The sequence below is a fragment of the Drosophila obscura genome, unplaced genomic scaffold (genome assembly GCF_018151105.1).
Source record: "Drosophila obscura isolate BZ-5 IFL unplaced genomic scaffold, ASM1815110v1 contig_73, whole genome shotgun sequence".
In the NCBI taxonomy this organism is placed as follows: Eukaryota; Metazoa; Arthropoda; class Insecta; order Diptera; family Drosophilidae; genus Drosophila; species Drosophila obscura.
Window position 1 is genome coordinate 7394525 of NW_024542865.1, and position 25663 is coordinate 7420187.

At 46.1% G+C, this 25663-nt stretch overlaps 5 protein-coding genes across 10 annotated transcripts in view; 2 read left to right on the forward strand and 3 right to left on the reverse strand.

The window, feature by feature from the left end:
• Positions 1-19: 19 nt before the first annotated feature.
• Positions 20-1707, reverse strand: LOC111081195 (nitric oxide synthase-interacting protein homolog). Its single transcript, XM_022377190.2, has 3 exons — positions 705-1707; positions 520-628; positions 20-437 (listed from the first exon to the last, which is right to left on the reverse strand). The coding sequence occupies exons 1-3, from the start codon at positions 1445-1447 to the stop codon at positions 366-368; spliced, it is 924 nt and encodes a 307-aa protein (XP_022232882.1). The 5' UTR covers positions 1448-1707; the 3' UTR covers positions 20-365.
• On the forward strand, positions 1617-3667 carry LOC111081175 (protein-serine O-palmitoleoyltransferase porcupine). The gene has a single exon (XM_022377167.2). The coding sequence runs from the start codon at positions 1865-1867 to the stop codon at positions 3464-3466; it is 1602 nt and encodes a 533-aa protein (XP_022232859.2). The 5' UTR covers positions 1617-1864; the 3' UTR covers positions 3467-3667.
• Positions 3668-6711: 3044 nt separating this feature from the next.
• Positions 6712-14460, reverse strand: LOC111082267 (cyclic AMP response element-binding protein B). 5 transcript variants are annotated; one of them, XM_022378445.2, is made up of 6 exons: positions 14257-14439; positions 10002-10373; positions 9745-9924; positions 9492-9660; positions 7917-8063; positions 6712-7780 (listed from the first exon to the last, which is right to left on the reverse strand). In XM_022378445.2, exons 1-6 carry the CDS (start codon positions 14437-14439, stop codon positions 7572-7574), a joined length of 1260 nt encoding a protein of 419 aa, XP_022234137.2. In that variant the 3' UTR covers positions 6712-7571. The 5 variants fall into 5 exon arrangements, with proteins under 5 accessions (XP_022234137.2, XP_022234136.2, XP_022234140.1 ...); XM_022378444.2 differs by having other exon boundaries at positions 9733-9924; XM_022378446.2 differs by having other exon boundaries at positions 7698-7814; positions 9733-9924; positions 14257-14460.
• A 3158-nt stretch (positions 14461-17618) lies between these two features.
• On the reverse strand, positions 17619-19491 carry LOC111081874 (allantoinase). The gene is made up of 3 exons (XM_022378033.2): positions 19375-19491; positions 18822-19309; positions 17619-18765 (listed from the first exon to the last, which is right to left on the reverse strand). The coding sequence occupies exons 1-3, from the start codon at positions 19478-19480 to the stop codon at positions 17884-17886; spliced, it is 1476 nt and encodes a 491-aa protein (XP_022233725.1). The 5' UTR covers positions 19481-19491; the 3' UTR covers positions 17619-17883.
• A 1422-nt stretch (positions 19492-20913) lies between these two features.
• Positions 20914-25663, forward strand: part of LOC111081735 (E3 ubiquitin-protein ligase TRIP12) — a 31555-nt gene continuing 26805 nt past the window's right edge. Inside the window, exons 1-2 of one of the 2 annotated variants that reach the window (XM_022377875.2) lie at positions 20915-21322; positions 22708-22856. The gene's annotated coding sequence lies outside the window, so the exon portion shown is untranslated. Of the gene's footprint in view, positions 21323-22707; positions 22857-25663 lie in introns of both variants that reach the window. The other variant, XM_022377881.2, reaches the window with a different exon arrangement.

Here is a 25663-nt window from a genome sequence, read left to right on the forward strand (position 1 = left end):
CTGCCGTGCGTTGGCTCAAACATAGGAATATTAATTGTTGCTTTCTTTATTTGCTGAATAAGTAAAGAAAATTCAAATGTGTGTGCTTAAAGCTAAATTAACTTACTTAACTAACTCGAAGATGTTGTCAGAAGGAATAATTACTGCATTGCTAAAATGTGGTGTATGTGGGGAGTACTTCAAGAAAAAGCAGTTCGAAGATATGATCCGAAATGCTTTCAGGAAACTCAAATCGCGTGAGCATACATACATACATATCTGTATATATGTAAATGTAAGTTATTATTGTGAATCCTGAGGCAAGAACTCCAGAAAATGATGACCATTTAACGTGTTTTAGGTTTGATTTTTGAGTAGACAAGTTCTTAGACCTGCAACATGGGTCGCTGCTCCTTGGCCGACAGCTTGTCGTTGGTAGTTGCATAGCCAGTGCCGCCCTGTGTAACAAAAACGATACATAAAATACACATATGTATGTATACATAGATATAGAATCGGAAATGCCCGATTTCTACTCACGCGTTGCAGGGGAATAATGTCTTTTTCCTTGAGCTTGCGATCGGTGAGTGGGTGAATCATGTCCTTCCGGATCAGTTTATCCACGCATTCCAGTGTCACGACATCGCCACTGCAAAGATATGCAAAGATTCGTAAGAAAGTGCCAAACAGGCTTAATCCGACATTGGTCTTTGGTCGAAACTCACGTCGGCCTCAGGACGGCACAGGGCACTGCGTTGCTGAGCGCGTCGTGGGTAATGGGACACATGTAGCGCACTTCCTTGGCAATCAGAGACTTCTTTGCGTCGCCATCCTTGATCGGAGTGAATTTCACGTCAAACAGGTCCTTCACCTTAAGCGGTTGTGAGGAGACGGGACAGTAAATGGTCGCATCGGGCTTCTTAGCCTTGGCTGCCCCGGCATTGGGGCACTCGGACGGCAGCCAGAAGGCGGGAAGCTTCTTCTGGTTCCCGTTGGCCATGTTCGAAATGGATCCGGTAGCTGAGGCGGCTATGGCCGCTGCCGAAGTGCTGGCCGTGGATAGGGAGGGCTGCTCGACTGGGCTGGACTTGTGGGCAGGCGTTGTGGTTGGCTTCTCGGAGTTGACGAATCGCTCCATGCGGGCCTGCTGCTTGCAATTGGCCACCTGGGTGATCTCCTCCTCCTCGACCCGTCGCAGGCGCTCGTACTCCTTCAGCTTGCGGCTGTATTCGTTTTTCTTGGTGACGATGTACTGCAGGATCGCCTCCTTGTCGAACAGGTACCCCTGCTTGGTAATGACAGGGTTGCGGCACGGCTGCAGCGTCAGCGAGCAGCAGTCGAACGACTTCACAGAGTCTTTGCCCAGGCGCTGCGCATTTGTTCCGTACCCGGACTCGGCGGCGTCCCGCTTCTTCTCATTGTAAGTGTAAACGGCTCCGGCGGTGCAGTTGCGAGCATGACGGGTCATCTTTAAATTTGTTTAAATTTGATATAAACTATCAAAACAAGCAAATGATTTACGTGAACTTTGATCAACGCGAAGCTAGTTCGATTACAGTGACAACAACAAAAACACTGGTGGCAACAACACAAATTTAAGCAGGCGATTTACCGAAAATTGAAATGAAGTTTGAATGTTTTCAATGAATCAATCACAAACACAGTACGCAACAACAATTATATGTATTTTGTTTCTTGTCGTAGTTCTATCGAGCTGTTGCGAACCGAACCACTGAACTGAGATCTAGTTCACGAAATCGATTGCAGCCATCAGAGTTATCGGCAGCATAGATACGCGCGAGACGAAGTCACTTTAACAGCAGCAGCTCCAAGCCCCAATGCGATTTTAACCGTCCCGAGCTGCTTGCCGTAGCCGCAGTCAGCCATGGACTACAACTACTACGACGAAGGAGATGACATCGACTACATAGAGTTTGCGGAGGAAGCTGGCGGCGGTATCGACTACGGCTTCCATAGTGGTCACAGGCAGGACAACTTCTACAGCGATGCAGAGCCGGAGGCGAAAGACTTTCTGGTGATGGATCGACTGGCGCAGAATTTAGAGGCCTGCGTGCAGCCTTCGCTGCTGCAAGTAGCAAAGTACGTGACACCTATGCTGGGCCTGTGCCTGGTCGGACGCCTGCTCTGCCTGCTCTATGCCATGAAGCGCCGCTTGCCGGCAGCCGGAGTGTCGTTGCGCGATGCAAACAGTATCGCCGTGGCTCCCTTGCACCTGATCCACGCCACCACCGGTCTGATCTTGCTGTACGCCACGCTCGGCCAGCGCATGGGCGAGCGCGTTGGCCTGCTGCTGATCCTGAGCACCCTTGGCTACCTTTTGCTGCAGCTGGTGCGTATGTACAGCGGAAGGAAGGCCGCCACCAGCATAGCCGTGCTCACCGTTGGCAGCCAGTTCCTGTACGAGCTGGCCATATGGAGACAGCGCAGCGACTGGCCCCAGCTACGGGGCGTCCAGATGGTGGTAAACATGAAGCTGATCTCGCTGGGCTTCGACCTGGCCAGCGGACAGGTGCCGCGGATGCCGGGCCCCCTGGCCTACTTTGGATACATCTACAGCCCGGCGACCTGTGCCCTCGGGCCCTGGATCAGCTATGGTCGCTACGTGGAGTGCCTTGTCGCACGAGGCAAGTGGCTGGTCACGCTGCGCCAGCTGATGCTCAACATGCTGCTCTGCCTGCTGGCGGTGGCCGTCTCCAACTGCCTGGCCCACGCCCTGGGTGAGATTGCCAGCGGCTCACACTTCCTCCTTATGTACACGGAGGCGCTGGGTGTCCGGAGCAGCCACTACTTTGTTAGCTTCATGGCCCAAGCTCTGCTGCTCAGCTCGGGGCAGACCCTGGACGGAGACTCCAAGGATTCCAAGGAGCTGGACGAGAGGCTACTGGGCCCGCTGGTGACGCGGCCCTGGCAGATCGAGTGGCCCCGCTCGTTGAGCGTCCTTGTTCGCAGCTGGAATATCCCTATGCACGAGTGGCTCAAGCAATACATCTACGGAGGCTTCAAGGACCACAAACTGGGCCACACCTTCTGGGCCGTCCTCTGCACGTATGTGGTGTCCAGTCTGCTGCACGGCATGGATCTGCGCATCTACATGGTCCTGCTCTTCCTGGCCATCTTCGCTGAGAGCGAGCGGCTGCTGCGCCGCCACCTGGCCAACCTTCTCGATGCCTGTCTGGCGGCCGGTCAGTGCAAGGGTCCCGACAGCTGTCGCTTCTCCCGCTGTCCGCGACGTCGTGGCTGGACCAGCGGCTGCGGCTGGCTGGTGCGGCTCACCAATCTGATCTTCACCCTGTGCGCCATATTCCACCTGGCCTACCTGGGCATAGTGCTGCTCAACGAGACCCTTAACTTGGACAGCAGTCACGTCGGCGGGGTAGAGTCCTTCGTGTGGCATTGGTCGGAGGCGGGCTACCTGAGCCACTACATCAGCTTCGGCATGTTCCTCCTCTACTTGTTCATCTCCTAGGCGGCGGCGGGACCAGAGTCCCCCCCTTAAGAACTGATCTACACGTATTTGAATTCTGAATTCGCCATTCGAATCTAACTGTACTTTTGTATGTATATCTGTATAGCGTATTCGTGTGTATTCGTGTAGCTACTATAGCGCATGTATCTGTTTGTGTATATTGTGTATGAAGTACTTAAAATTATAATTGAATCTGTGAAACGGCTCCGTGTCGAATGGTCACGCCGCAATGTGAGATTTGGAGTGGGGTGGCGGGTGGGGCGGTCCAAGGGAACGTGACCATCGGTGCTAAAAAGTGAAGCGTTTCAATTGGGAAGGCGTTTCATGAAAGCCTTGAAATGCAGATGCAGATGCTGAACAGAGCAACACGGAAGATGCCCATGGTTCAGAGAGGGACAGATGCTGGGGCCGGAGAACGATGGAGATGTCTGCCAAGTAATGCAATCAGTGCGAGAATCGGTCTATTGTTCTGACTGACAGAAGAATTTTTCCTACAAGCTCTGTGTGGTATTGTAAGCCGATCCTTTTGGCAGAGACGTCTCGTTGGGAAACCAAGCAGTGGATCCTACATCATACATACATATGTATGTCGTATTACTAGCAGGAACAGGAACAGGAACAGCTAGAACCTAATCCAAAATTTGCAAGTTTTTGTGTAAGGAATACTTCCATAATATGAGAATGTTAGTTCCATAATATGATCTTAAGTGCATCTGAGCCATATTGTACATACTATATGTAAATAAATAGAAATTTTATTTTTTAAATTATTTTTATTGATTTTTTGTCTATTTTCTTAGCTGGTTTGTTTGTTTCGTTTCTTTTGTTTTGTTTTGTTTGTTGTTTTCTCATTGAGACAAATATTTATAACAATATTGTAATTTCTACTGATTTTTTGTTTTGTTTTGTTTTGCTTTGCTTTCATTTTAATTTGTTTGCTAATCTTCCTCGCATTCAGTTTCAGTTTCCGTTTCTTTTTTGTTTGTTACATTCCTTAATTTTGTCATCGTTCGGGCCCTAATCCGTTTATCCTTTTTGTTCCTTGCGTTTTCTTCTTTTTTTTTCATTGTTTTTATTTGTTTTTCGCCACTTATGATTTACATTTTAAAATTACTAGCTTAAGAATTATGCAATGACAATAAAAATATTTTATTTACTTTGTTGAATGCAACTTTTCTGTTGCTTATTTCTCTTCTTTCGCATTCCTTCCTCCTTCTTCTTGTTTGTCCTTTTTGATTCTACCAAAAAAAGTTTCTCTTTGAAGAAGTTTTGCAGAAGTTTTGATTTGGACATCAAAAATAGAGAGATATAAATGGATCTATAGATATAGATCCGAAGGTATATATATACTTGTACATATAGATTCATCATGTATGTATATAATCTTTATAAAGAGCTTTAATGTACTATACATTGACGTATGCATTGATTTATCCGGGTTTTTGTTTCCGCTTTATTTTGACATTGTTTCCATTTTCCATTTGTTTCGCTACTCGATATTGTACATATAAAAAAGTCCCTCTGCCTAATTCCCGATTTTTTTATCCTGCCTGCCATGCATATCCTCCATTCATACAAATTTATGATTTATTTATTATTTATGTTTTCGATTTCTTTTCAATTTGTATCATTTTCATAACAACAACTGAGTTGATCACAAGAGATAACGAGAGTTTTGCTTTATAGTATGTAAATAATGTATGTATGGTATCCCTCGATCCGGAAATGGAACACCGACACCGCTCTGTCGTCCACCCGTCCAACCCTCTCCGAGTGCGATCCACAAATACAAATAGTGTACAAATATTCGCTAACTACGTATATCATATACATATATAATTAAATATACATTTTTTTTGTTTTTTTTTTTTTTTTTTTCAGAGAAAATCCTTCCAGGTCGCCTTGGCTAGGGAGGCTAGTGGGCGAGGCGGCGGGAGGAGGTTTAAAATGATGCAACAAATTCTCAATAATTCATTATCGTTGACTGACTGACTGACTGTTTGATTGATTGATTGATTGATCGATCTAACCTCTACTTTACAAAACTTTCAAGCCGATTCAAACTTAATTTTAAAGTTAAATTTCTCTTTTCACACACACATACACACATGGTAATACATACATATATATAAAAAAAAGCTGAAAGTTCTCAGTTTTTAAACAATTTCTTCAGGGGAGAATAAATTTTGCTAAGAGCTCTCTCTCTCTCTATCAATATCTACCGATTTTGTTCTGCCTGTGTGGTGTGTGTTGGGGACTTACATCAGTTATATAATTTCTCTACAAAATTTTAACACTTTTTCTATTCAAGTTTTCGTATTTAGTATTAAGTAAAAAAAAAAAACAGAAAGGGTGAGGAGGGATAGAGGTATAGTCGTATAAGCTGCCGTCATTGATCGGATTTCTCATATATTTTCATCGGTAATATTGAGCGCTTCTCATGGACAAACGTAAGGGAATTGGCATTGCTCCAATGCTGAAAGAGGTGTTTGGACGAATCTTAGAATTGCCATACGCTTTATGTATATATTTATAGGGTATTCCTGAAAGGTATTTTCTCTGTAGAAAATCCGAAACAGCTGTTTTGTTCAATCAGCTGTTTATCAATTGGTTTATTTATTTGTATCAATCTTTTTTTCTTTAAAGGCAATACCAACGAGAAGGAACGTGCTAGTCGCTTCTGTGGACGCGACTCTACTTTTCTACCCGTACTCAGTCAGTATATAAATTTGTGAGCTTATGACTTATGTTTCATTTTAAAATATTTTAAATTTTACATTTTTTTGCTCCAATGTCAATTCCACATTTAAAATCTATATTCTACGTACACAATGTAGATTCTACATCTTCTCCGCAAAGGTCGCGCATTGCACAGGGCAGAGTGTGTGCAAGCGAGAAAAAAAAATGAGTAGCTAGGTCTCGTGCTGGAAGAGGTGGGGGAAGCAACTGAAAATTATTTTCTTTATTCTGGCTATAATAATGATCCTATTTAATTCAGATTCGACAATCTGGTAGATAAGGTCATTCTCTACGATACTACGCTTTTACTTTTCTGGTATCTTTAAAATTGTGGCTGCCACAGATTTTCGTCCTTTGTGGGGCGCAATGGGCGAAATTTTAAAATACACTTGTAGCAGTGTGATATCACATGAGTCTGGAAACAAAATTCGGTTGCTCTAGCTCTTATAGTCTCTGAGAACTAGGCGACAAACAAGACGGACAGACAGACATGGCTATATCGACGCGGCTATTGATGCTGATAAAGAATATATATACTTTTGTGGGGTCGGAAACGTTTCCTTTTCGGCGTTACACACATCCACCTTTACCACAAATACTATATACTCTTTACCACAAGTACAATATACCCCTTAACTCTTTGAGTACGGGTATAAAAATAGTATGTCGCTGGTGTAAAGCGTAAAATGCATTTAAAAAAGAAAAAAAATGAGCTAATCAATCTACAAAATCTGAAAAAACGAACCAACATCGCATTGAGGACTACCATTAATAAAGTAAAAAAAAATTATATTAGATGTAAAGGTGTGGAAAAGGGGTCAATGGAGTTGGGTTTTCGAGGAAATGGCAAAAATCACCGACGACGATGAAAAGGTAATCGTCTGACGGCAGCATACAGCAGAATATAGAAACAGATTTTTATATATAGGATGTAAAAACACAAGGGACATGGATAGGTCAACTGCAGTTTCATTAAATTAGCAAATAAACTAAGGCGTAAACTAAAGCATAAACATAATATTAAAATTTAAATTATAAACATAATTACATTGTGTCCTGCTCGTGTCGCTGTCGCTGTTGCCGTCGCCGTCCGTCTGTTTGTTCTGTCAGGCTGTTCGGTTCGGTTCAGTGTACTTGTCCTAACAAGAACATGATCATTGCACTATATAGTATATATGTACGATTACATATAGCATTCTACTATATGTATGTAAATCATGATATGCGGCCGACTATTTCCATCGCCATGGCCATCGGGACTCGTCTTCGAACGTGGACATTGCCGCCGCTGCTGCTGCTGGCCTCGGACTCGGCACCGGCACTGCCATCGCCAGCGCCATGACCACAGCCACAGCCAAGGCCACATTCAATCGTTCTTGGTCTGACAGTAGAGCTCCTTCAGCGACTTGAGCTCCTCGATAAGCGCTTTGTTTTGGTTTTCTAGCACCGCCACGCGATTCTCCAGGCACTTGATGTACTCCTTCTTTTTGCGCCGGCACTCCCTTGCCGCCTCTCTATTCTTCTGCAGTCTGATCTCCCGCTTGCGCGTCTGATCCTCCGCTATCCCGCTGTTGTCTGCGATTCCCACATGGAAAATGGTACATGGAACATGCAAATGGAAAAGAGAGAGAACAAAAATTAGTTTTGTCTGAGGGAATGTCTCACATGTGGATGGAGGAGAGGATGTCGGAGCCTCGGCTCTGGTTATTACTGGTGTTGTAGGGTATCCGATTGGTCAAATAATATGCCGACTCCGGGGCCATGTGCAGCAGTGAACTGTTCGCCGAGTTACCGCCTGCTCCGCCTGCCGCCAGCTGAGAGCCGAGCAACCCATCGGACCCCATTTGCAGCGAGGAACCTGATCGACCAATCGGGGATATTGGTTTGGTTCATAGTTGGAATTGTTGTTGGTTGGTTGTTGGAGGGGGATATTGTTGTTGTTGATGTTGTTGCAGTTGTTGTTTCGGTTGTTGGTTTGTTGGTTGGTTGAAAAATGCACCCAGTTTTTGTTTTGGACATAATTTAATTTAGAGTAGTTTTTTGGAGTAGTAGGAGAAGGCAGTCATAAAGAAAACAATAAGAAAAACAACAATAAAAATTATAAGAAAAACATATTTTCCATTTGCGTTTTTCATCGCAGACTTTTAGATTGAATTTTGAATCTTTTTGTTTTTGATTATGGTCTGAGAGGTGGGTGGGTGGTTTAGTGCGTGTAAGAGCGGGCGATATCGGCGAGTTAGTTAAGTTAAGAGTGAGAAAGGATACAACAGCGAGAGATTGGCCTAGGATTAGATTCTTTGATTTTAGTTAGGAGCGGGTTAGGAGGTGACGAGAAACAGTTTCGTATATTAAGCAGAAGTGTAAAGCAGCAGTCGTCCCAAGTCCGAGAAAAATGTAAAGCGACTATCGTATCCTTCTGTTTAATATACCTTCAGGAGGAGGAGGAGGAGCAGGAGGGCAAGGCTTATTTTCTGGCATGGTGGTGGTGGGTGGGAGGGGGTTTATTTGGGGTTTGAGCAACAACAGCAACCATAACAACAACAAAGACAGAGAAAGAAAGAGATACCGATGAAGTGTGTGTGTGTGTGGGAGCGAGAGAAGCAACACATTTCTTTCTGCTTCTGTTGCTGTCTTGCTCCCCCGTCACACGGATTGTGCGTAATGGGATATGTTATGGAGGGATATATATTTACAGGATTGGTTGCTTCTCCTCTCCTCTCCTTTCTCTCTTCTCTACTCATTACTATTTTGATTCTTGATTAAGTAACAACATCAACATCCAACAACAACAACTAAATGATAATGAAGAAACGGGCAAGAAAGAGATGGCGCGACACACAAGACTCACGGGGGCTAACGGGTTCACTCTTGTATGGCTGCCTTTTTTAACGGTACATGGGGCTTGGACATCGAGTGCGAATGAATTGGGCAATGAGTGAAATACAAAGGGGAAAACTCTATCTACATACAAATTGATAATCAATATTTTAAACATATGGATGTATTCATGTGTGTGTATGTATGTATGCATGTATGTATGTATGCATCTATGAGTATGGAATGTGGTTACTATCGGATCGAGTGATCGATTAATGATCGCTTAGTGATCGATGTAGCGCGATGAGTGCAGCGCATGTGGTGGTGCGATGGCGAAAGATCGAAGTTTGGGCAGGCAGTTGGGTTGGTTACATGTGTTCAAGGACAGAGGGAGAGACAACAGAACGATAGATATGTGCGTTTTGAGCTAGCGATAGCGTGTACATGTCGTTTCTGCCCATGAATTTACCGCTTATATCAGGTCCACTGATCTCGGTGAAGATCTTATTGTACGATGGCCTCCGTGTCAGCTCGCTCCGATGGTGCTGCGAGTCGTCATCTGACAAACTCTCGTCGCTATCCTCCTGGTGCTGGCTGTTCGGTTCGGGTTTGATCTTACATGGAAAAGTTGGAGGGATCTGTGATAGAGAGTGAAATTTTCAAGATTAGAGAGGCTGCTGGCCCCCGTTCAAGGTTATCTAGCTACGCACTTTGTTACGCACTTGCACTGAATTGCCCGCGGTCGTGTGGATAACCGTGGAATTGGGCGGCTTGGCGACATACACCACCCCCACTCCCTTGTGCATCGCTGTGGCGGTGGCGGCGGCCAGCGCCTGATGCTGCTGCGTGCCGGCAGCTGTCTGTATTACACCCGAGGGATTCGCCTGTATCACGGATTGTACCTGCAGATGGGGTGCAACGAGAAAGGAACTATAAGATCGCCTCTTGGATGGGATGTAATCTCTGGAAAGCGACTCACCTGCAGGCCGTGCTGCGCCAGCGCCTGGATCGGGTATTGTATATTGCAGTTGGCCGTCGTGGTCAGCACGGTGGCCGTTCCAGCCGAATTATTTGTGTTGCCTGCGGACGCCGCTGTTGTACTCTGTGGGTTCTGTGACTGCTGCTGCGCGGCGCTCGTTGCGGCATGTACGGCGGCCGCTGCCTGCGCAGCGGCCGTAATGACATCCAGGCTGCTGCTGGACGCCGAATTGCCGTTTTCCTCGACGACGATGCTGTTGTCCATTTTAGCGATTTTCAGCAGCACCGTTACGCTCTCCGACAAGTGCTTCAGTTTGGCTTCCGTTTCCGTTTCAATTTGGCCAGCTTGAAGTCGTTTTATGCGGAATGGCGACTGCAAGAGGCGTGGGTGGGCAAGACAAAATATCGAGTTACACTATTGTAAATATCCACATATTCCACATATGCATATGCAATATGCATGTGCATGTGCAACTGCAGCAACAACTAACCAAGTGACTAACTATTTAACTACTAACTACTGACTGATGGACTGACGGACGGACTGCCCCTCGCTGCTGCTACTCTTCAACTGCTGTTGGCTTTTGTTTTGTTTGTCCACCCAAGACGATGATGATGCTGATGATAATGATGATTGAAGTCTGCCACAGAGACACAGCAACAACAACAACACCAACAGTAACAGCAACAGCAACTGCTGTGTATTTTTATGAAATGACGTCATGACAACGTAGTGAGGAGAAAAAAAAATCAACTTACTTTCTGATGACATCACTAAAAACGCTTGTTGTTGCTGCTGCTCTCCCTCTCTTTGGGGGGCTCTGTGTATAAGTTTTTTGTGTTTTTGTATGTGTGTGTGTGTGTGTGTGTGCGCGCGTTGCACGCTGTGCTGGCAACTTGTTGAAAAAATGTCCACTATTCCGCACGTCACGTCACAGCAAATGGATTCGCTCACAGCCTATATTCAGACATCAGCCTTTGGTACTGAATTTTTTAAATAATGCTCAATAAAGTACTGAAGGGCACTAATGCTATGTGATTGTGCTGAGGAGGAGAGGGGTGGCAGCTCGACAAGTTGGCAGCACACTACTAGGCCTGTTGTTATCGTTGCTGCTGCTCTGCCTTCTTTGCTGCTTACGTTCTTTTTTCCTTCCACCGAGAGCCTCTCTCTGGCAACTTAGTTGACTAGGCGGCGACGGCGCCACTCGATGGCCACTTCATTGAATTTGTCTTTAGGTTGCTCGGACACACGCGCTCGACTCAAACACTGCGATTGTTAAAAACAATTTATTGATAAACTCAGTTTTTGCGCAAAAATTTCCCCAGTATTGCTTGCTCGCTCTCACTCGCGCTGCTACTTTATTGCCAGAACTACCAGAGGTATCTGACGAAAAATTGGCTAGTGCGTTTCCTGAAAAGCACTAGCGCGTTGCGGCAACCCAATCGCTGTTATCGAAACGATAGTGATGGACAGCATGGCGCAGCAGTGACTGTGACTGCTACTCGCGCCACAGCACACGCAATGCCAGTCGCTGTTTCCGTTCACTGCCATGAATATTTTTCTCATATCTGGCGATGCCTGATGCGTTTTTTTTTTACTTAAATAATTAATGCAATTGTTTTTATCCTCGACTTGCTTAATTACAGTAAATGTAGATGCAGGAACAACCAGCACAAGCTAAAGTTCTATGAGTAATCTATGACGTCACATCTAGAAAAAATTTGGCGGCAAAATTTAAAATCAAATGATGAATGCGCCTTTGCGTTGGGGCCCCAATGTGTAACTGCATCAATGACCATCAATGGCGCAAAAAAAAGAAAAACAGGGCTTGTAATAGTTTCGGCTTAATGGCTAATTAGTGCATTTATCAAAGTGAATGTTAGCAACTCGTTTTAGCCGCTATTGCAAATGACTGTTCTCCGTTGTATGGCGCTGTGTGTGCAATTGCCGTTCTAGAATTACTGTCTGTCGGGCTCGACGGAATCTGAACTACAAATGGAAATCCATTTGATTAGTGATATAATAATTGCCATTAATTACGTCGCAGCTCGAACTCTCGTAGGGGCAGGGACACGTGTGTGGTACCCTGCCTTTCTCTGTGGCTCAAAAGCACGCCGCGCTGTCTGCCCCTGCGACTGACTGACTCATGGTGGATGGTGACACCTGTCTTACAACGGGTGACATCACTGGGTAATGGGGTTTGCCAGTTGGACTGCACTCTGCCAGTGTATGTGTGTCCGCATGTAATTATTTTACTCTCGATACACATGTGTACATACATACATATGTATGTATACAAATGTATGATTTTTGCGCGAAGTTGCCTCTGCGTAAGGGGATTCGAAAGTCGGTGCATCAACCACTCCAGCTCGTTCGCAGTAGCAGGAGGGCGGCCGAGTGGTGGCAACTGCATTTCCATCAATTTCAATCACTTTTGCATTTTGTTTTTGGCTTCTGATTTTAGCTTCGCTCCCTCTCGCTCTTCTACTCTGCTTCTTTAGCTCTGACGCTTCTACGCAATATTGACGTCAGCATTATTTATTTTTAGTCGGTTTTCATTGCGTTTTTCGCATTTGCATTGCTGTTGGGTTTTCAGTCCCGCCCCTCACCATACACACCGCTTGCACTCTTATCTCTCACTCTTTGCTCTCCCTCTCTGTATTTCTGTTCGTTTGTCTGAATTAATTAAAACTAAATGAATGTTCAATAACAAACACAAAAGTAAAACAGCTGGCGCTTACTGTATTCTACCTACTCTACCCTACTCTTACTAGCGCACATTTCTGAGTTTTGAGTGTTATCAGTGGGGGTGGGGGCCCACTGTTATCAGCTCTTCAGAATGCGTTTTTGTTGGTTAATTATGCATGGGACTGGAACCCGTTGAGCGACAGATTAGGCCTTGGCACTTGGTGGTGTTGAAGGAAGGGCAGCACCGAACAAGACGCGTACAATATGTTTCCTTGATCGATTCGGTGACTCCCCATGTTCCAGGACGCAATCGCGCACTAGCACTATTAAAGTAATAATGGTTCTAACGAGCTGCTACCCGTTATCGGCGTCACAGAGTTTATCATATCTCGGAAAACTAGTGAATAGGCGTAATCCGGAGTACACCGCTTGTGAGCTCCTCTGAATCTCTGCCCCGCAAGCAGTTGGACATAGTCAGTCGAGAGGAGATGCGCGAAAGGGCTCTCCAACTGTTCTAATGGGGCAAACAAATTCTCCTGCGGATCACCTCTCAGGGCATTAATGCTCACCTCCCCCACAAAAGGGTATTTAACGTAAAAATCCGTACAGTGCAGTCCGACCGAGGGATCTTGGAGCTCCCAATGATCACCTGTGTTCATTGAGGATCATACGCTTCATACAAGTATATGTACATATTTACATACATATGTTCAAATCCATGTACATATGTACTTACATATGTGATCGCAATGGCAAGTCTCCTTACAGACCTCTTCTCCCCCCTCTGGGCATTCCCACAAACATATTTCTAGTTATCGCTTACCCGCTCTTTTGATGTTTATTGATGCTTTTGCTGACTAATAACAATGAAATCTTTGCATAACGGCAAACAAAACAGATTTATATGTATGTATGAAAAAGTGTGTGAGCGTGTGGGGGTGTGCGTGTGTTTTACCTCTGTCTCATTTACACCAATGCAGAAGGCAGGGCTGCATTTAAGTGCAAATGTGGAATCGAAGCAAAACAGAAAGAGAGCGAAGCACAGAAGCATAGTAATCTTTGTTGTTATTGTTGATTTTCCTGTTGCTTTTTCGTTTCGTTTTCTTTTTGCATTTTTGCGATTACGTCAAGATTTTTGTTATTTTTTTTGATTTTGTATTTGATTACGATACAATATACACACACTCAGCCACACACACACAAACACACACACTTAGGCATGAATATACACAGTATGGGAGCAGTAGAGAGCAAGAGCGAGATGGAGAACGAGCAGCCGCAAAGCTATAATTATTTACTTGCTTAATTTTGTACACAAATAAAATATTTTTAAAAGGCTAAAAGCGCAAAAATTACACACACAATCACATTGTGGCACTGAGACACACACTGAAACCAAACAAAATTAAAAAAAAAACTGCTTTTGCTTTTGTTGTTTTACTGTTAGAATGACACATTTTTTTGGCGCTCAAATTTGTTTTTGGATCTGCTTCTTCTGCTTGCCACCTCTCTATCACTCGCTCTCTCTCTCTCTCGCTCTCTCTCTCTTTAGATTAGCACTCGTCACCTTTTCAGCGTTGTTGTTGCTACCGGCGTCGACAGTGACGCGACGACAATTTGAACGGTAGTTTTTGTTGTTTTGATGGCCGATAGTTTTGTTGGTTTTTTTTGTCAGAGGGCCTGCTGCTCGCTGCCGCCTCGCTTCGTATTGCTGAACAATACTGACGGGATGCCAATGACTGTGCCGCATGCCCGCGTGGAGCCCGTGCGGAGACGGAGGCAGAGACGTCGACGTCGACACACCGCATACACGTCACCAGCAGCTGCGACGGGAGCAGCTTTGCAGAGCCAAGGTACATTATATAGACGGAAAGGCAGCCAAAGAAAATTTTTCGGAAATTGCCATCCAAGTATCTATGCGTGAAAAAAAGATAGCGGGGGTGTGAAAGGGTTACATACAAACTAACTGAGTTACCCGAAGAGGAGAACAGCATTACCTTCTATTTAATTTACCTTGGGCAGAGCCACAGCTGAGTGAGCATATGATTGGATTTGTCTCTCTCTCTCTACGGCTCCTGCTCTCTCCCACATTAAGTTCTTGGCGAATCGTTTCGTAATTTTGTTATGTGCGGCAGCAACGTTATCGCCGCCACGTCAAAGTCAGCGTCAGCGTCGACGTCGTCGTTCTTCTTACTCACCCTTTTCCCACATCGTACACACAAAATATATGTTTCTAAATCTGATCGTAATATGTAGGTGAGAGCGGGCTAGCTATCGTTGGGTGGCTACACGTAGGCGCGCGTTGCGTTGCTGCTTGTGATGTTGTTGCTGGCATTCCGTTATCGCCTATAGCCCACAGTTATGGCGTATGAGAGCGCGAACCGCTTTCTTGCCGACTCACTTGCGCACGCTCAGGCCTAACGTACGCCCACTTAACACATTATGTGGTGCTGCATACTTTGCGGTGCTTTTGAGACTCTTACAGGAAGAATGATGAGTGGGTAAGGGGAAGGGTAATATACATACATATGTATATATGTATATGTCCATCGGAAATATCAAAATAAAGTGTATGTATGTAAATTTCAGTACAATTTGCAAACTGTTCACAGCTGTACAAACCTGACATAGGAACGATCGATCTGAAAAAGAAAAGGGTATCATTCAAAAGTGTATGTAAATATGTACGTATATTCTGGCTTACTTTTACATATGTATGTTACATATGTATATCACTTGCAGTCGTAGGTAAAATCATGTAACATCTCTTTTACGCTTGGCTCCACTTCTGGCCCCCCAGGGTTGGAAATACCATTTCACGTGGCACTTGGTATGCGTTATGCATACCTTTCCCCCATTCGCTTTAACTTCCATCACATTTCTAACCCGCTCTCCCCCAAAAGTTTCCTTGAGCGGAAGCTGCGAGTCGAGCATACGCCGTGTGGCTAAATCTGGGCTGTTGTAGTCTGTTCCTGACAGGTGGAATACACTCAAAAGCGTGGCTCCCCATCCATTTACATCACAGAGGCAATGTACTTGGCAACTTTGATCTGCTTGTGGCATTTATTTAATGGGGAAGCTGCACCCGTTGCACAAAGGATCGCTACCAGCCATCTTCCTCAATTGGCGTCTTTCTCCATCTCCAGTGAGTCGAAGAGCAGCGCCGTTAACCCTGAAATGGTTATACGTGTTCCTGTCATCCTTAAATCTTTATAAAACAAAAGTTCCTGGGAAGCTACGCATTTTTATACCCGTACTCGAAGAGTTAAGAGGTATATTAGATTTGTGATAAAAGTTGGGATGTGTGCAACGCAGAGAGGGAAACATTTCCAACTCCGTAAAGTATGTAAAGTATATATTAATAGCCGAGTAGATATAGCCATGTTTGTATGTCTGCTTGCAATCAGTTCGTTTAATCATTAAAGTTTAATGTTTCAACGGGAAACGATCAAAAACAGCTGCTTTCACAGCTGTGGAATTGTGAAATTGTGAAACGTTTGTGCCAGCGTCTGTTTTGCCTTGGGGCTAAGCTTCTTTAGTTTGAACAACATACACCATTATTTCAGTGAGTGAGTGGAGTTGGAGTTCCCTGTAAATTTCGTGCAGAAATACACACGGTCGTAATGCCAGGAATTTCTGGAGAAAAGCATGTTGTTTTTCCAGTTGTTACACTTTAACCACTTGAAGCTGACCGCTTAAGAGTTAAATGGGACTCCCCCTGTGGTGGGGTTAAGTTAAACAAAGCCGCGCACGGGTCGGACGCTGCTGTTTTGAGCCTTACGCGGAGCGTGGGCATCCATGACGCAGGCAACAGGCAGGAAGCAAACAAACAGTGCGAAAGAGTGGGCAAAGTGGGGAGTAAATGGCACGAAGGAAAACAAAGAGACAAAAAAAAAAACGTATGGTCACCAGACAGAGACGGAGACTGAAGAAGGCACAGGGCCTTGTGGCAAAATCAAGAAGCCGAAGATGTTATTCCAACCAAGGTAAATATATCAAATATAAGGTAAGGTACATGCATACATACATATGTATGTGTATCAACAGAAGCGCACTAAAGGGCAAACTTTATTTGTGACTCTTGGCCTATGCATTGATGATGTAGAACAGTTATGCACCCTACCTTCCCATGAATACACCTTGTTAGCCGTACAACGGGAGAACAGAGAAGAAAACGGTTTATGCGTGGGTCGCTCCTTGACTGACAGCTGCCTGCCAGCTCCTGACGAAAATCTCCCTGCTGCTGCTGATCTCTCTATCTCTTTCTCCCTCCTTCTCTCTATGTGGGGCTTCGTGAAACCACTCTTCTCTCAGCTAAATCACGGCATAAACCTATGTATGCATGTACATATGTATGTATGTATGTTCACATACCGTATACATATATCGTATACCAAATCCAAACTTGCGCCCTCTTCTTGCACCGTTGTCCCAGACCCTTCCTTACGTAAACACGTCTCATGGCTCACTCACACACTTTTCCAAGACATGCCATGCTCGCACACGCAGAGGTGCCTCAAAAACAGGGCCACAACGAATAAAAATATACTCTTACTCTTATACATATGTATATAAAAATAAATGTATATAATAAAAACTGCACCTTAATTATAGTGTGGCTTATTTATTTATAAAAAGAGAGTTTTGCTGATTGAATCGAGTGATATGTACATACGTACATACATACATATGTATATGTACATACATACTATAGGTATTGGGTGGATTGCCCTCTGTATCTCCATCCACTCGATATAAACTCAAAATGGATGAGAATTTGGTAAAGGGAAAAGCCCCTAACCTCTCGGGAAGAGTATCGAAATTAAGTTGACGCCTGGCAAGCAAACTTAAGCTGTCATCCACATGACTGGCAGGGGCGGCAGGGTGGTGTATACACACACATGCTTGTGGGGTGGTATGTGGATGTCGATGTGGGGTCAGTGCTTGGTGTCATGTTTACTCAGCGTTGCCACGCGACAACTTGTTGCACGTCTCACCGTCTTCGTTTCCGTCTCCGTCTCCGTCACCATCGCCATCGCCATCTTCATCTCCAGCCAAGACACGCGAGTAAGTATGGCGTGGAGCGTGGAGGATTTCAGCCCAATCTCTTAATGATTTTAATTAACAAAGTTTACCCTGCACAGTCCTCTGCGCCCCAGGGCATCCCATACGCCCTCATCTTGTGTCCACCTCATCACATTCGAACGAACTTGACCACCTTCCGGCTGCTCTTCCGCAACAGGACCTTCCCCAGGGGCTGCCCGAAGCCCTCGAACTGCTGATAGACATGCAGGCCACGAACCACCGTGGCATGCACCACGCCTCGCAGACGGCGGCCCGCATAGGGCGTGGCCTTGGTGGCGGTATAGAGATTCCCCGGTGCGACGCTGAACTCCTCCTCGGGACTCCAGACACAGAAGTCACCGTCGTAGCCCTCGGCGATGCGGCCCTTGAACCTGTCCAAGCCGCACAGCTTCGCCGGCTCCCAGCACATGAGGCGGTGGATATCCGAAACGGACAGCCTCAGGTCATCACTGGCTCCTCCTGCTCCTCCTCGTTCGCCCACTGCTGTCCACACCACGGGAAGGGACAGCTGCAGGGAGTTGATGCCAGGCCAGGCCTTGAGGAAATTGCCCCGACCCCGCCCGCCCGTGAGGCAGCGGATGCCAGGCGTGCAGGGAGAGTGATCGCTGGCGATCATCCGGATGGCCCCGCCCGGCCGTAGCGCGCGCCGCAGCTGCTCCTGGTTGGACCGCTGCCGGATGGGCGGCCAAGTCTTGAACTCCGTTCCGCACTGGGGCACCTCCTCCGCACTGAGGGCCAGATAGTGGGGGCAGGTCTCCACCGTCAGGTGGACGCCCGCTTGCTGGCAGGCCTCTGCCGGGGCCAATGCTTCGGCGCTGCTCACGTTTAGGGCGTGCAGACGGCGGCGCGGATAGCGCTGGGCCAGGCGGCTGAGCAGCTGCATCGCGGTCACCTCCATGGCGGGTGGACGGGTGACCAGGAAACTGGCGTACTCCTTGGGTGCCTCCTCGTCAGCTGGAATGTCAACGGCGAGCGGGAGCTCGGCATGGACCTGGGGAATGTGCGAATCAATCTGAGGGACACGCTGACACTGGATCCACTACTCACAGCAATAACTCCATCGTCCTCGTTCTCCGTTCCGAGCCGCTGCAGCGCCTCCTCCAGCTGCGTCTCGTCTACGGAAGGAAACTCCTCGCCGACTGGACTCGCTGAGCCGCAGAGGGTGCACTGTAGCCCCATGACGCCGGCGGCGAGCAGCGGTGCCAGTTGGTCCCCGTTGCCCGGAACGATGCCGCCCCAGAAGCCCACGTCCACGTAGATCTTCCCACGGGCCGTAGCCGTCTTGGCCGAGAGGGCCGCCACACTGATGGTGGGGGGCGAGGCGTTGGCAGGACGATCGATGATGGTTGTGAAGCCCCCGGCGGCAGCGGCCTTGGTGGCCGTCACAAAGCCCTCCCAGTCCTTCCGGCCCGGCTCGTTGATGTGAACATTGGAGTCGATGAGGCCGGGCATAAGAACCAGGTCGCCAAAATCATAGACGGCCTCGGACTCGATGTTGTACAGGTAGGTGTTGACCTCTTGGGGAGATCTTAGCACTATTGAGTAGATGGAAAGGGTTCAAGAGTTCAAGGGTTCAAGAGAAAGAGAGAGAGACATTTACCCTGGCGGATGATGCCCTGTGTGTCGACGACGATGCCGCCGTGGAGGGGCGTCTCGTGACTGCCGTCGCCCAAAAATATTCGCCGGCTGAGGAACAACAAATCCATTATAAAATCGAATCCACACTGATGGAGCGCGTTCTGTTGACGGACGCCTCTCCCCTCATTGTTCTATTTTGGGGATGCACTCGATCGGAGAAAGCTCTCTCTGAGAATGCTTTTGCTGGCTCTTCGATAATATTTTGAACCATATACATTTTTATACCCGTACTCAAAAAGAGCTGAGGGGTATATTGTATTTGTGGTAAAAGTGGATGTGTGTAACGCAGAGAAGGAAACGTTTCCGACCCCATTAAGTATATATGTACATATATCCTTGATGAGCATGTAAAATATATAAAATATTTTTTAATTCCAAATAAATCATAAGCTTACAAATTTATATTCCGTCTGAGTACGGGTATAAAGTAGAGTCGCGTCCACAGAAGCGACTCACACGTTCCCTCTCGTTTTTTTTTTTATTTCTAATTTCCTTTCACTATCCAATTCCCACAGAAAAAATATTTCTCGATCAAGAGAGCTCGCCCGTTCTCTGGTGCCGTCTGTCTCTCTCTCTGTCTCTGTCTTATGGTATCTGTATTTTTATAGAAACTTTCCCAGCTTTTGCTCACCTCAAACATCCACTCTGTCCACCAGCCCCAAGCGCCCCACTCACATGTTCATCTAAAAAAAATATAGAGAAGAAAAACAAACAGCTGAAACTTTTGTTGACCCAAAGCGCAAAATGCCAAAATCTGCTTAATGAGAAACCCTTCATCTCTATCTATATATCTACCCATATCTATCCACCCGCTCTACTCCTCTCTCAGCCATGTGTGTGTGTGTGTGTGTGTGTGTGTGTGTGTGGGGACGTGGGGTGTGGTCAACTTTATCAAAGTGCGCTGCCAACTGTTATTTACTTTGGCTAGATTTTTCGTGTTTTTCTTAATTTGCGAGAAATATTCTAATTGGTGGCGCCGCCCAGCGGAAGCTTTCCCTAGCCGTAGCGGCACTTTTACTCGCACGAAGAAAAGTGACAATGTGTGCTGGCTGGTTGTGGGTGGGGTGGGGTGGAGTGGGTAAGGTAGCGCAAGGTCTATTAAGTACATAGGGTAGAACAGTCCGGAACAGTCCGGCATACGCACTCAATGAAAAACGCCTGGCCGTACCATGCGATTCGATACACCTTGCACCTTGCTCTAAAGCCAAGACAAAAGGCACAAGTGAAAGCGAAAACGAAAACGAACCCAAAACCCCGAACTCATCCACCACCCCCCACACCCACTCCCCTTCCCACGAATAACAAAACAAACCACGAATCCGAGAATCCGAGAATCGGAGCCCGAACCAAAAACCGAAACTGAAACCGAAGCGAACGATAACGTTAACGTACACGGCACTGTTGCGTCTCTCTGCTGGCAGATACACACGCACACGCTTAACACTCACACCAGCAGAGCGTTGATGAGGTCTCCCGCCCTCGCAAGGCAACACTCTTCATCCAGATCGAGACCGATGAGGTCCTCGTGGACCGTCGGCTCTTCCTTCTGCTGCTGCTTGCTGCTGCTTGCTGCGTGCTGCGTGCTGCTGCCATGGTAGCCATCGTACGTCATTCGGGTTTGTCATTCTCGTGTTCATCGTCCTTGCTGCTGGCCACAATAACGGCACTGGCGCTTCTGTGCTGCTGCTGCTGCTCCGACGCATCCATCCACCACTGCTTTGAACAGGACCGCGGCAACCAGTTGGACTCTGCTCCCGAATCCGGAGACGCCGAACGACGAACCAAAATCAACCAAAAAACGCCACGAAAACAACTGAGAAATCGCCCAACAAAATCGAAAAACCGAAAAATCAAGCGAGAATCAAGCGAGAAAATTACTTTAAATTCATTTGAGTTTCCGGCATTCCTAGGTAAATCGAATTTCTTACTTGCAAAAAAAAAAGTGTTTGTTTGAGAAGAGTCGAGACAAAAATATATAGTGACTCGAAATGGTATCCAAAAAAACCAGCTTATGCTTGTTTTTGTCCAACTGTGTGTTGTTTGCCCAAGCATTTCATTTTTTTTTTTCTGTTCCAACACCTGAAAAGTGAGCGTACTAAATGCTGTGGAAAGTACATTTTCCCCCGTGGTGTCAAATATTAAAATCGTGTAAAGTCATGTTCTGAATGCACTTGTACTTTTTTTTCAAATTTTTTTGGACGATTTTTTATCAGCGCATAAATTACTGTTAAATGCAAAGTGACAAGAAAATAAATTCCATCAAGAATCATAAATTTGATTTGCATCGCTCCAGTCCCCCCCCCCCCCGCGCATCTGCTCCTATTGTTGTTGTTGTTGCCTTTATATTCCTCACTGCGAGCCTTACTCTAATCCGACTTTCTTTTTAAGGCCTTTTACGGATGCTACGGTGGGAGTAGACGAGAAATTTACAGGGATTGAAAAAAATATGTACATATGTACATATGTACATGTACATACATATGTATTAATTCCGGACGGAGAATTATTCGTTCACGCTGGTATTTCTGATTGAGTTTATTGTTCCAAGAACGGGCGCGATTATTGAGTTACAAATTGGAATTAATATGTACGACACATCCCACATTAACATTCACATTCCTATTTCCATTACCACTCCCGCCGTAGTTATATTAAAGCTATGACCTACTGATAGTCCCACAGAACTGTCTCATAAATCTGTTTGTTTTTTGCAATCATATCCATTCTCAATTGATTGCGTGGGAGGATACTATTTTAAGGATGATATTTTTGCAGCATTTTCCATTTTAATATTTTGTATTTATTGGGGTGGGGGGGGGGGGTGTATGGGTATAGTACTAGGTCGCCCAAGGGGAGGACTCTGCTCGGGTCGAATTTCATATCATATTTAATATCTGGTTTGACTTTGACAAATTAATAACCAACCCGAAAGTCCGTCCAGCCGTCCAGCCGTTGAATGCACAATCGAATTTATAGAAACGTTATTTATATGTATGTAGGAGTTGTCGAGGACTTTGGCCCAATGCATTGCCTACATTTAGCGAAAATGTGAACACAGAGCATGGACTTTGTTGTGCAGACTGTACCATTCGGCAGTCCTTTCCATCCAGTTTTTCCATCTGACTTCTGCCATGCGCCTTCTGGCTACCCAATTCCGGCTTGCATTCTCCACTCTTTCCCCCAAGGATTTTGGGAACAGCTCAGAGCTCGTTGCAGAGCTGCATCGTTCGTTCGATTCCCAAGAATTAATTGCCCGTTAAACATTATTTCTTTCTCTCCCTCTATCGCCCCGCAGGAGAGAAGCATAACAAAGAAAAAGTAAATAACTAAAAGTAATCAAATATAGCACAAATCCAGGAAAAGTAGAAGGAACATAAAAAGGAGCAGAAGCGGAGAAGCTGAGAAGCTGAGAAGCAGAAGCCGAGGAGGAGGCTAAAGTGTCAAGTAAGCGAAAATTGAATCTTAAACTGCGATACATTTCCACACACTATGACACACACACACACACGAACACGCACACGCACACGCACACTCCATCGTCATCTCCCTTTTCTGTTTCTCTCCGCGAGGGAGCAACAGTTAGAACGAACTTTCGCTGCTCGTCCCATCCCGTCCCGTCCCGTCCGACGGGAATCCGTCCAGTTATTCATTCCAGTATTACGCGTAGGTTTATTGTCTTGCCTTTTCTTTTCCACCTGCAATCAAATAAATAATTCAAAAAGGCGTCAGACAGAGCGCAAAACAGAGAGGGAAATTATTGTAATTACTATTTTCCATTAGCAGCGAAATTTCGGTCCCACTCTAGCCGCCGTCGCCGACAAGGTCACAAGAGGAAGCTAAAAGAGAAGAGAAGAGAAGAGAAGGGAAAGGAGAAAAAAGGACAGCTACGAGCACAAGTACCGTTATTGGCAGTGGTTGAGAGGAGGTCCAAAAATACAAAAAAAAATACCAAAAAAAACCGAATCCCAAAATGAAAATGAAAGTGGCGCAAAGTTGTGAAATACGTGCGTTTATTTGCGTAAAAACTTGCAGTGTCCTCCCCCAACCAGACCCTGGACACAAAGCGCCCCACCCATCGCTTGTCATAAAAGGCGGGACGCGCATTGGGGATTTAGTTGCCAAAGATGATGGAGCTGGAGCAGGAGCAGGAGCACCAGGAGTGGTGGGTGGGTGGTTAGAGAAGGGAAGTAGAGAGCGACATGCCATCTCCTCGTGTGTGGCTTAAATTTGGTTCCTAGAAAAAGTTTTAATCCAGCTTTCGCAGCTCTCTTGTGCTGTAGCTTTCTCCCTTTGACATAACAAGAAGAAGGGCAACCAGAGTTGCTTTGCGCTTTTAAGCGCCCTCTCGCTATATTCTCTCCTTTTTCAGGAATGAAACGATATGTCATCGATCACAGCTCTCTCATTCTCTCTCCGCTCATATGGCTTTTGGCATAGCTTGAATAGAGATCGGCGTTGTTAAGGGCGTTTTATAATCATGCATGATGCATGATGCTTGTGGAAATAGTTCTTCCTGATCCTGGCTCCCGTCCGCCTATATCTGCCTTCCAACGATGAGAGTGTCGTCTAGTCGACTTTCCGGCCACCGCCGAACGCTGCGAAGTTTTCTCGAGTCCTTTCCTTTCTCGTCTCCCTTTTTGTTAGCTCTGTTTTTTTGGGCTTCTCGAAATGTTTCTTTGTTTTATGTTTATTTTTATGTGACCGTTTGCCTTTGTTGCCCTCGTCCTTCCCATCCTCTTGCACTCCTAGATACCCCGCCACCCATCTCTCTGAATGGCACTCGCCTGAGCCCAAGGCTTTAATTGTATTGATTAAATGCTTAATTGTGCTGCCAGAGTTGCCAGGCAATGCCAATCCCAATCCCAATCCGACTCCAAATCCCAAAGCCAAGTCCCAGACCCGTCTCAACCACAAGATGCTGGCATTGGAACACAAAAACCGGGGGGAACCGAACAATTGGAAGAACGGAAAAAAAGGGCATTTAATTGTTATTAACAAGCGCACATTAATTATAATGATTAAAACCGGACCGTGAGGAAAGGGGACCGACCGGGTCCCGCTCTCTCGCCCTCCGATTAGACACTGGGGAAAAATGCTTTCGTCCAGTGTATAGTACAAAATAGTTCATCATGAAATCAGCATCCCCAAAAACAACAAATATTCACACATTTAAAACTAAACATAACGTAATATCCATTTATTGAAACTCATTCCCGTTTGCAATTCAATTTAAATATACGAGTAGATATGTACATATGTATATTTTCGGATGCAGGATGTTTTCCCCGCAGTGTACTTCTGGCATTCAACTAATTAGTTAGCTCAGACGCTCAGCTCAGCTCAACTCAGCTCAGCTCAGCTGTTTAATTAAAACTAATAGAGTTCCCCGTCTCAGCCGCACTCTCACTCTCAGTGCTACAAGTAGGTAGTGCTTTGCCCTTCTATTCCAGCCCCATTCAACTCCATTGCCATTGCCATTGCCATTGCCAATCCGAAGCGGGAGTCCGGACAGAGTAGTTTAAACGTGAAACAATTAACGTGGACGACCCACAACAAGGACGAGAACAACAACGGCAACGGCGGTGGGGGGGGGGGACGTTAGTGACAATGCCAATCCAGAAACAATGCCAAGGCGACACCAACAGCAATAGCAGCAGCTAGTGCAAACAATGCCACAGACCAACAATACTCTCGCAGTATTCCACAAGCATCTAGATTCTGAAGCCAGGCATAAACAGATGCGTTTTCGTCGCACCAGCACCAGCAGCAACACCAGCCCCTGCCCCTACCCAACAAAGCCATAGTTGGGGCCAAGATTTGCCGACAGATAGAAATTTATGGACTGCCACAGCTTGGCAAGCTTCTTTCATCCTGTCCTTATTCCTGCCCCTTCATTCTTGCCCTCTGACGCGGTCGGGCACTAAGGTCTCAGTCTGTCTCCCCGTTTGTCTGTGGTCTGGCTACTTGGACAAGGTGTCTGCAAGAAGATGGTCAGAATTCTGTCTCCGCCTCCATCTCACTCTCCACTCGCCACTTTCACTTCCATCTCCATCTCAAACTCCTGTCTCCTGTCTCCTGTCCCCTGTCTCCGTCTGGCGCTGAGCTACTTAGTCAACGTCTTTTGGCTTTAACGTAATTAGGCTTTAACTTTAGTCTGGGGCTGAGCGCATTAGCCCTGTGTAAATGTACATGTATGTACATATAGCCCAGCGTAGCGTGATGTGACACACTCGTAAGATGATGTAAACCCA